This window comes from Cheilinus undulatus, linkage group 2, assembly GCF_018320785.1.
Source record: "Cheilinus undulatus linkage group 2, ASM1832078v1, whole genome shotgun sequence".
NCBI classification, from domain to species: Eukaryota; Metazoa; Chordata; class Actinopteri; order Labriformes; family Labridae; genus Cheilinus; species Cheilinus undulatus.
Window position 1 is genome coordinate 17,311,404 of NC_054866.1, and position 12,016 is coordinate 17,323,419.

Genomic DNA, 12,016 nt, shown 5'->3' on the forward strand with positions numbered 1-12,016 from the left:
TCTCGCTCTTGACAATAGTGAGAAAAGGGGAAACTAAACCACTGCTGTCATGCAGCTGAAATGAACATAAAATTCTAGGGAGACTGAGAAATGTTAAACTTGCAAAGCAGATGGATATGCCCGTTTTCATGTTTCTCACTGGTGAATCCATTTTACAAAGCTCCCATCTGAACCATTTGGACCCAGTTAAAAAGTGACAGGACCAATCAGCAATGAGGGGCAGTACTTTCAGGTACAGCAGAGTCGTGACATAAACAAGCAGCAGCAAGAGCTGGTGCAGTTATTGAGGAAGAGATTAGCGTGGATGCTGCTAAAGCGCCATTTTTTTTAAAACTTGATGACATTTCTTCGTTAAAAGAAGAACAAAGAACAGCAGTGAGTTGTTTTCTTTTCAAAAACGACAAAAGTCGAGTACTTACATGTCTATAGTCGCCATGTTTCGCGTTATTCCTCAGTAGCTGTGAATGGACAGCTCGATAGCAGCTATGTCACATGTTTTGTTGCTCTGGTTGGCCCACAGAGATGTGAGAGACTGAACGTTCACCCAATCATACTCCGAGTTTTTTCAAAGCCTCGGCCTTTTCTCAAACGTTTCCTATTGAAGCTTTCCCAGATGGATGTGTGAAACAAATCCATCTGGCGTGTCAGGTTAGAGAAATGTATCTTCAGATAAAAAACACAAAGATCACCAGACTGGTGTGAAAAGGAGTACCAAAAACACTGGTTAATGCTTTCCAGCACCAACAATCTTTAATCCTGGGGCAACTGGTTATTCTCATAAAATGTAATTAAGAAATATGTTAGTCCCCATCCACATGAAGATGAATTCAGGAGTGTACGCAAAAGTTTTTTGTTGTATCTGCATTTCATCCACACAGAAATGGCATTTTGGGTGACCATAAACAATACTTTTGAAAACGGGTCCCAGCGTGCACAAATACGTAAAAGACTACCATTTTGTCTCCGTGTGGACAACCAACCGCATCTTTCTTGAAACGATTACGTCACACATAGCGTAGCTCTCTTAAGATGCCTGCACGGGTCCGGCATACACAACAATGGCGGCTTGCAGGTTAGTGTTTGTGCTGCAGAAGCCACTGAGCTTATTATGGCTTTCACAGCAAAATCTGATGCTCCTTTACCACCACCGTAAAACGCACACACCAGATGGTCTTAAATCCAATGTGGAGAACAAACAACACGGCAACTAGAAGAAAGTTTGTGTCAGCTTTCTGTGATCTTTATCTCTCTTTTGGTGCATTTCCATGGCAGCAATACAGCACCACGTACAGGTTTGGCATATGCACTACAGCGTTTTCAGCAGTTCTGTCCTCACGCGGATATTTCCTGAAGCAATCCCGTCTTTCTGGAAAACTTTTTCAAAACAAAACAGCAATATATTGTTTTTGTCTTCATGTGGACAGGGCATTAGACAATGCTTATATGGCCTTTAACCTTCACACTCACAAGAAGAAACATAGGGAGATGCTCTCAATACCCCTGATGGTGAGATAATGAGTCAGCACAGAGTGCTGCAGCCTGTACGATGAAGCTGGATTTTCTCTTTTTGAGATAACTTCGGGATTAATCCTGGATTTTCTGTACGACGACACTGGTTCACTTCTTAACGGGATAAATCACTGCGGTAACTTATGCTGAACGGCTAACCTGCTCTGGAGCAGGTTATGTTCTGGATGCGAGATCAGCAAGTATAAAAGCACCGCCTCCTGACCAATCAGTTGTCTTGGAAAATGGCCTGCCCATTCTTAGTAGATCCTGTAGAATTTGGTGCACGGGTTGTGAGAAGAGTGCTTAGGAGAGAAAGAATATTTAGGGATGGATACAATCCTTTCGATTTACCCGATGACATCCTATACGAAAGTTATAGATCAGTGATACTCCACCTGTGGCTTTGGAGCCACATGTGGCTCTTTTGTGATGATTTGTGGCTCTCTTATGTCTTAATTTCAATATTATTCCCCCAAAAACCATAAAAAAGAGAAACTTTGACTTCAGAAATTTTCCATTGCAAGTCACATTAATATGTTTGTTTCCCACATTTATACAGTTTGCTTTAATTGTCAACCAATTTTCCCCCTTTCTTGCCACTTGTAATCTATTTTTACTGTTTTAAGCTCACTTTGGACACTTCTCTTTGCCACTTTCATCCTGTTGTTGCCATTTTTTCACCAGTCGTTGCCTATTTCATCCTGCATTTTGCAAATGTTTGCTCTTTTGGGCATTTTTTTTCCACCTACTTTTCACTCATTAAAGCTACATTTTGCCATTAGATGCCATTTATTCTCCCATTTGTACCACTTCTTGCCCCTTTCCTTCATGTTCCCTGCTGCTTTTTGCCTGTTTTGGTCACTTTTCTCTCATTTTTGTTATCTTTTTGCTACTTTTTGATGTTTTTTGTCAACTTTGTCTCATTTTTTGGCCCTTTTCACCCATTTCTGTCACATTTTTTTTCACTTTTTACTCATTTCCCCCATCTTTTATTGCTGCTTTTTTCCTGTTTTAGTCACTTTTCAATAATTTTTGCAATGTTTTTCCTCTTTTTGATCATTTTTGCCACATTTATCTCATTTCTTTGTCACTTCTTACCCATTGCTGCCACTTTTTGCCCATTTTCCCCACTCTTTTACTGATTTTTGCCACCATAAACTTATTTTAATGGCCACTTTTCACCACTTAGAGTGTGACTCTTGCAAATGTGTTTCTGTAGTTATTTTTGTAGTAAAAACTTTCACAGCCTCAACATTCAGGTAGTTCACATAATACAGAATCATTTCACATTCAGTTAGTTCTTATCAATATGTCTTATCTCAATTTTCATAATTTATATCATAAACATTTTAAATCATAATTAAACAGTCCACATATACAAAGAGGCCCACACAACACTGTTGTCACAGTTGAACTTCAAGTCTTTCAAGTCTTTTCAAGTGTACATTGACTAATGTGAACCCTAAATGCTTACAGATGACATGTTACCATCAAATGATGGTCACCAGCCTTTGGCTATGTGACCAGGGTCCGTTCATGACTCCCCGATCTTCAGGGAAACTGTCGCAGAAACTTGAGCAGGGAATGACAACTGTACATTTAATATTTCAATCATGTTCATAAACTCTATTTTGTGGTACTAATCAAGGTGAGGAATTAATATTACAACACAAAATTGGCTGAGGAAGCTCTGCCCCAAACATCTGTGCTGTAATAAAGAGAAACTGAGTGATCAGAGTGCTGTCTGTTTATATTGTCCAATGAATTAATATTGTCTAATATGACAAACTTACGCATTACCAAGTCAGCAATTTTCTGCAAGCATTCCTTCCTGGCTTTTGCTGCAGTGACAGTGTTGTCTCTGGCTTGGATGACTGCTTTAAATTCCTCCTATTTTTGAAGAATAATTGTCTGTTCGTCCATTGAGAAATACGATGCCCTGCAGGGTTTCTCCATATTTGCGATTGGTCAGACGCTGCAAACACCACCCCTTTTATGTGAGCGTGCACTGATCCAGATTGGAAAAGCCGGGCTGCAATTATCGAGTTGATAACCAGCTTCGTCGTACAGCTGATCTGGATTGCTAATGTCTTGATAAGTCAATCCAGCTGATGGAGAGATATCTTGGCCTTGTTAATCCAGCTTCATCATAAAGGCCTCTGGAGTATATAAGTTTGCCACACCTGGCCCCAATCAGTGGCAAACAGCCACACACACCTGGTGGTGCAGTGATTGACCCACACCTGGCACTGCACTGATTGACTTGCACTCGGTGAGTTACCAGGCTGATCTTCATCACACACTCATCGTAATGGGCCACAGAGATCTACTTTTAAATGGCTGCAGATTTTATTGACAAGTGGAAGATTTGGTATTATATGCATTAAACTGGACTAAATGATGAGACTCATATCAGTGCATTTATGGAAGGAGTTATGAGGTTACGATAGGTGGCACTCAGCAATAGAGCATCTTCAGTAGTACCAACAATTTAGGGAAGAGTGTTTGAGGTACAGACTAACGTAAGTGTTTTCTTTCCTTTAGTCTTATCAGCTTGTCTGAATTTAAATTTCTGTTTACTCAACAGAAAAATTGTCTTATTTACTTATGATAAGAAATGGCTAATTATTATTTAATCATTTGCTCAAAAATGTGCAAAAAAGTGAGTCCAACTACTACTTTAACTACTTAAATCCCTTAAACACACTTGTGGTTAAAACCAACCTGAGTAATGTTGGGACACTTATTCAAACAAAGTTCACTGATCAACAGGTTTACCAGGGTTCACTGGGTTGCAGTTCTGAGCTGCAGGGTCACTGTACAGTCGTAGTAGTTTTAGGCTTATGAGTTAACATGACTTTGACTGACACGAGGGCAGGATTTTTGCAGTGTTTAGGTTGTGTTAGGTAGCTAATCTCATTCTGAATGGAGACTTGTATGAGCTGAAAAGCAGCAGCTGACTGATTATAAAAAGAGCGGCTGTATTTCCTCATTAAATGAGTAAATATTGTTCAAACTCTTTAATATGCTAGAGTCATTATGAATGGCCATTCAGGTTTGAAAACAGATAAATACTTTATTGATCACAGAGGAAATGTAACTATAATTGCAGATAAAATGTATAGAAGTGAATAAGTACCAAAGCTTTAAAAAAGAATTACAACATTTCAGATATTCAGTCCTATTTTTCATCACAAGTTGCTGCAAGACACAGAGTTAATGTGTACCACAACACTGCCAAAGGTATTGTGAAATTTAGACTGTGCAGGAGTTTGCTTACATTTTTGGTGACTAAAAATAAGAAATAACCCTAAATTGGGTGCATAGGATTTCTACAGCAGAAACAAAACCAAAAACCTTTCAGGTTATTTTTACTAAAATGTTATCAAAGTTTACAAATGTTGCACTGTGACAACCCTGAGCTCTGTATGCATTGTATTTGTATTTTTCTGCTTTTCCATTATATTCCCCAATCTTCACTGAGTCTACATATTAAAAAAGTCATTCTTGTAACTTTCATGTCCTGTTCAATATTAATCTATTAATGTTACCCTTTGAAAATGTGATAACAGCTGATATTAATTCCTGATTACTCTCCATTACTCTCTCTCTTTTCTCCACCTCTGTGACTCTTCACCTCCCACGTCAGAAGTCATGGAGACAAAACCTAACAGGAAATGTGTTGGTTTTGCTTTTCTGACCTGCATGAGGGGAGCTCAGGCCATTGATACCAAGCCCAGAGATGACTGCAGAGTGAGGTGTGTCATGACCACCTTCTGAAAGGTGTGAGGGTGCTAATTGGTGAGGGGTCAGGTATCTCTCTGAAGGGCTCATTTGACACAGAAAAATGTTGCTGCCTGCATGTGCGCACTAGTATAATGACCTGCAGTTTGCACAAGATGGATTTCTTTAAAAATGTACTTGCTGAAACATTCAATAAATTAATGTGAGAAACTAATAAAACACATATCTGAGGAAGTTATTCTTGGAATTCTCATAGATGAAAACCTCACCTGCAAAAATCTCATTACACTTATTTCTAACAAAACAGCGAAAAATGTTGGCATCATCAAAAGAGTAAGACCTCTTTTATCCAGAAAAGTCCGTCTTAATTTGTATTACACAATGATCTACCCATACATCTCATACTGCAATATTTTTTGGCACCTTCAACAGCAACCTCAGCTCTATTTTTTCTTTACAAAAACATTTAATCAAAATGATCTCATTCTCCAACAGATGCAGTAGTTCCACTACTTTATGCCAGTCTCTAAAAATCCTCACAATAAATGATTTAAACCTGTTTCAGATTTGCTTATTTGTTTTCCAATCTGTCCACAACTTACCCCCTGTCTGTTTTCAAAATATATTTCAATTCAACTCTCAAATCCATCATTATAATGCAAGGTCAGCCAACAATGTCCGTCCAGCCTTTTTTAAGGACAATTTTTTACAATTTCCCATCCAATTTAAAGGGCCTAGTTGCTGCAGTCTAGATTAGAAACTGCAAAAACTTAAATTCATTCAAAAAGCGAAAAAAACAAAAAAAACAAAAACATTTTACCAGTAAGGCACAACATCTTTTTTATCCTCTTACATAATGGGGTGCAGACAGCCTTGTGTTTTAAGGCATCCCTTCGTTCAAGTCTGGCCTGTGGCCACTTTCCAGGATGTACCGTATCTCCCCCCACTCTCTCATCCCTGTTTCCGACTTTATCCACTGTCCCCAAAAATATATCTTTAACCATTCTCTGGTTGAAAATATGAAAAGAACAGTTATCAATCATAATTACTGTGTTGAAAAAGCAGATACCACAATAATTAAATTGAAAATATCTGACAATTTGTAAAAATGTGGCACTTTGGCATTGACAATAAAATCAATGCAGTCTTTTAGTAACCAAAGTTGACCATCCCTGATGTATATTTAATGTTTTGTAAGTATACTTTATTTTCTATATTATCATTATACTGTTTTGTAATAAAACTGTTAAGAATTAAAAGAGGGATCACTCCACTGTTATCTAACCAATGTTGGTAGTAAACACATCTGTAAGTTTGTGTGCCTGCAAAGAAAATTTCCAAAAATGGGTTTTAACAGTGTTTAATATCTTGTATGATGCTGTAAATGAGCGATGGGATAATTTTGAACAACACTGCCCCCCTTTGGTTAAAAATGGGTACTCCTAGGAGCAATGAGCACTGTGGAGCTTTGCAGTGTGTGAAGCCGAAGAGATAAAACCAGTGTGGCTGTGTGGTGCAGACTGCAACTACAGCATCTCTCAGTCCCTGGATATCAATCCGTACATCCCAAATAAAAGCAGCAGGATGAGACTAGCATGAGTAAGAACAGAGGATGCTAACTTACCATGGAGTCCCTGGTGGGAGAGTCAGACAGGCCGTTAGTGCTCGACTCCCATGTCGAAGAGCTGTATGCTCTGCTGCTGCTGCTGCTGCTGAAGGCCTCCTGGGTGGAGCTTCGGGAGAGGGCCTCCTGAGTAGAGCTCCTGGACAGACCCGAGTATCCTGGGCGAGAGCTGGTGCCGTACGAGTTGGCCACATTGCTGGTCCGACTGCGGTAGCTCCGCAGGGCACTAGTGGAAGAGGACGCGGTGGAGGAAGGAGAGGAGGAGGAGGTGGAGGTGTCATTGAGGACCAGAGAGGCCAGGTCCCTGCTCAAGTCACTCTGGGATACGGATTTTCGTCGGCTGAGCGAGATGCTCGAGGTGGCCGGTGAAGAATAGAGGTAGCTGATCTGGGCCGAGGGCGAAGAGTAGGAGCTGGAGCCCGTGTAGGTCGACCCCCCACTCAGCCCTGACCCACCATAGGTCTTAACAGGGGTCCTGCTGAGGCTCTTACTCCGGCGGCTGCTGCTGCTACTGCTGCTTCCAAGGATGTCCGTGCGTGGGATGGTGCGCCCACGGTCGGGGTCGGGGTCTGAAGAGGTGCTGTAGTTGCGGCTTCGGGCCGCAGAGCTGCTCAGGTAGCTGGAGGAGGAGTAACCTGAGGAGGAGGTGGAGGAGGAGTTGGGGGACTTATAGGAGGACACCCTGTCACGCTCGCTGTAGGAGCTAAGGCCCGGGTTCAGGGAGCTGTAGGAGCTGTAGTGGCTGGTGTAGGAGGGGCCAGCGTAGCGCTTGGCGGTGGAGGAGATGCGGGACATGCTGCTGCTGGTTTCTCAGCCACAGGGAGGGAGGGCCTCTGGAAGACTGCATCGACTGCAGCAGCTGCAAAGAGACAAGAGTATTACTTCATCAGCAACTATCAGATCAATACAGTACAGCAACAATGTGGGCAGCAGTAAGGACATCATTTATCCACGTCTGATTTGGCAAGAATGTGATTTTTTTAAGACACAAAATGCTTTACTGACTTTAATTCTTTGAAATTTTCTACATGTATCATAAAAATCTTAAAAGGCATGTGGATCTGGGCTTACTCTGCTACAGGTTTATTACTTTAGTGAAGACAGTCTTAAAAAAATTACAAGGGGCTGACATTTAAATTGTCTGCTTTTAATGTCTGATTTGTTAAGATGGGATTTGAAATATCTTAACAACACTTGCTTTTGACCTAAAAATGCGTTAGGTTGTTAAATAGAAGAAAAAACAAAAATATAGTATGAAAGCAGTATTAACACCATAAATTTGGAATATCAGCAAATTTAATGAAAACACAATGATAATATATGTCCATCCAATGAGAGTAATTATTTCTTTTTTAGTTAAGATCCAATTGATTAGTACAACTGTTCAGAGCTCTGTATGGAACCAAGCATGCGTGGTAAATATGGCATATATATGGAAAGTAATGAAACCAGATATGATACTAGAAAAAGTCAAACCTGTTTAAATACCACCACAACAAAAACATAAGTCCCAGATAAAAAATGTTAGGTCATTTCTTATTTCTAATCATCAAAAAAAGGGCAAATCCTGAAAAATGTCTGTATTGTTTGTGCAATTTAGACAGTGTCTCCTCCTCTAATCTCTGTTTGTAAAAGACATAAGTTCAGAGGGAGAGGCAGCAATAAGACCCAGAGCAGAGCAGGCATCTGTTACACCGGAATGACATTAATAAGTCTGATATATACGATAAAGGAAAAGCTGGGGTGGAGGAGGGTGGCAAAAAGCAGCAAAGCAGGCTAGAGCAGTTTAAATATGGCAGCATACAGTTAGTGTGCTCAGAGTGAAAGTCTGGCTGTCAGCTGATGAGGGCTTGCATTAACCCTGCAAAGCAGATGGATCTGCCCGTTTCCTTGTTTCTCACTGGCGAATCCATCTTGCAAAGCTCCCATCTGAACCGTTTGGACCCGGTTAAAAAGTGACAGGACCAATCAGCGACGAGGGGCAGTACTTTCAGGCATGGCGGAGTAGAAACATAAGTGAGCAGCAACAAGAGGCCGGTGCAATTATGGCGGAAGAGCTTAGCGATGCTAAGGATGCTGCTAAAGCGCCAGTTTTATCAGAATTTGATGACATTTCTTTGTTAAAAGAAGAACACAGAACAGCAGTGAGTTGTTTTATTTTCAAAAAAGACAAAAGTGGAGTACTAGAATAAGATACACAACCCACACAGATATAAAGTATCCCATCATTTTTATGACTGAATGGATGTGTTGACACGTTTCAACACTACTATGACAAATCAAATAACCTTTACATTACTTAAATCAACTTTCACATCATGCTAGAATTTTTTATCCTGTCCAGTGTGGTTTTCTACACTCTCTAGCATCTACTAGCTTCAATTCAGGATCAAAACTGACTTACAACACTATTCACTGTTTAGATAATCTATCAGTGTGAAGATTATTTTTCTGTTAAGTACCAAATGCAGCACTAAGTGTACATTATCCTGAAATGTCTTCAGTGAGATAATGGAGCTTTTCCAAACTCTAAAGCTACGAAGCACTGAATTTGATTATTTCTCTCTCAGGGAATTTTCAGTGGTTTTAAAAAAACACGCTGGAAGAAAACTAATTTCTTTCAGTGAAGCTCCAGTTTATAACCCAGGCTTCATGTTGAAAAATATCCTAAAAGGCAGAAAAATCACATTCCCAAGTTGTCCTGTTACTGATACCTCTTTATAACCTAAAAAGCAAACATGACCATTGGTAACAAGATAAATCATTTCTCTACAGTGTCTTTTTAATGTCTAAAGTCTCTGCCACAGGGTAGGGGGTCAGAAAAGAACATTTAAGACATGCTGAAAAAACACTTTTTGTTTACATTTTCCATTGACATACAAATAATCGATACATTATCGTTAGAAGAAAGGCAAATGATGTTTTTTTTTTTTTTTTTAACGACTAGGTTGTTCACGCAGATGATGTGATGCAATTAAGATCAGATCATTTGTTTTTAAATGGCATTGACCAGATGCTATTTAGTCCCTTTGTGAACAATAATTGTAAACACTTGTGGCATCTTTTTTTACTGCATCGATGGAAAATGATGACACAATCATTCACTCATTTCACTTTAAAAGACAACAATAATTCTCTTTTAAACCGCTCCCTTTGGCAATTATAGTTTCATCTTTTAATCCTCTGCAGTTAAGGAAATGCCATAGCTTTAAAGCTATCAAAAAGTTCTTTATTTTCTTTCAAAATAAAACCAGTTTTTTAAAACAGGAAGTGAAGAACACCTACTTAAGACAGTACAAATTACAAAAGAAAAGCAAATTGGAGAACAGCTTTTTGAGAAAATAAATCAGCTTAATTGTCTAAATTAATTGGGTTACTGAAAAATAGAAAGAAACTAAATTGGAACACCTGAAGAGTGTAAATTATGTCACCTTAACCAGAAATCAGTGGACATCAGTGAGTCATTTTGTACATGAACTCCTGAATATTTTTAATTAGTAAGTGATAAACACTGTATCTCACTGAATAAACATTTTGAAGCTGCCTCCTACCTCTGTCATGATTTCTGACCACACTGGTGTAGCAGTGCAGAACTCATTAAAAAATTGATAATCATAAATCATCTCTCTGCCTTCATTTGAAAAATCAAGAAACTGAATTGATTCACATTGCTAATATGGACCTAAAACTACATGTGATTTTAAATGTGACTGATCAGACACTATTGAAATTCAGCAGTTAATTGCAGACCAAATACAAATTAGTGGTTTGGCAGCACTGAATAAAACACTAAGCATGCATATTCAAGGCTGCTTTATGTACAGGAGGCACCAAAGCCAACACAAACCTTAAGTTCAGTGTTAATTCCGTCATCTAAAACTATGACTAAAATTGTTCGTCGACAGCCTTTTTCCATGAGAAAGGCCAAACCAAGACTAGAGAAAATTAGTTCTTTAATGACTAAAACTGACAAAAAGTAAGTTTAGTTTTTCCCAAGATGACTTAAACTAGACTAAAAATGTGATTTAGTTTCAGTTGGTCATTCAAAATCCATGATATTTCTCTACTGTGGGTAAATCTGTCAAAATGCAATGCATCTGTAGCTATTCTGCCTGTAAACTGTCAAAAGCAGGGACCCCAGGTTTGGCAGAGCACAGAGAACACACTTCCATGATTTACTACCAGATTAAGGCAAGAGAGTAAATGCTAAAAGTAAAGACTAAAATGTAACAACTATTTAGGCCTTAAACTAGACTAAAATGTTTTTGAGTTTTCGTTGACTAAAACTAGACTAAAACTTTAAGGGTTAGAAATGACTAAAATGTGACTAAAACTAAAAGGCTTTAATCAAAAGACTGAGACTGAGACTTAAATTAAACATGGCTGTCAAAATTAACACTGCGGGAGCCAAATTAAATTTAACCCCAAAATTACGATCATATTTTCTAATCTAATCTAAAAAACTCACCCTGTCAAACACTCACTGAGAATCTGAGAATTCTGTGCAAAATGTAAAAAAATAAGGATTTCAGTAGCATGCTTTTCTTAAGGGCGACCCCTATAGCAGCAGTTAAAGGCATTAAACCTACTGTACACTAATCATATTTTTGATGGTCTTGGCTATGTTTGTAGTTCATGAAACATCAGAATTAAATTCATTCAGTTTCACAATCAGCTAAAAGCTCCTCAAAGGCGCTTTACATAAAAATGGCATAGAAATCTGTCACACTATTTTGGCAATTCATAGTTGTAATTGCACACCCCTCCCCCCTGCAGAACCCAAGTCCACCCCTTTCCAGCCTCTCTGTATTCTTTACTTTCCCACAGCTATAACAGGAGTCCTACAGGGCGTCGGAGGTGAAGCTCTCAGGCAGCAGCACGGTTTGTTCCTGAGACAGCCGGAGCACAGAGAGAGAGGCTCTTGTTCACATGCACAGCAGCGTCTGAATAAATAAAAGTATCTGGTGTTGCTGAGCCGTGTTGAGTTCAGTGTGTGAGGCTCCTATTTCTTTAATCTGTCCCTCTCTCTCTCCCTCTTTCCCTGTCTGTCTTTGCTCACTTCTATTTCTCTCTCCTCCTTCTCGGCATTCTGCCTTCACTCTGAGTACATCTTCTTCTTGCCAGTGTAATTTCCCCTCC

General features: G+C 39.3%; 1 protein-coding gene across 6 annotated transcripts in view; it reads right to left on the bottom strand.

Annotated features, from left to right (window-relative positions):
* The window catches only part of usp2a (ubiquitin specific peptidase 2a), a 78,961-nt gene that overhangs the window by 40,831 nt on the left and 26,114 nt on the right, over positions 1-12,016 (bottom strand). For all 6 annotated transcript variants that reach the window (XM_041812405.1, XM_041812443.1, XM_041812415.1 and 3 more), the window contains one exon: positions 6,878-7,736. In XM_041812405.1, the coding sequence (XP_041668339.1) occupies positions 6,878-7,672 (795 nt within the window). In that variant the 5' untranslated portion in view covers positions 7,673-7,736. The remainder of the gene's footprint in view (positions 1-6,877; positions 7,737-12,016) is intronic.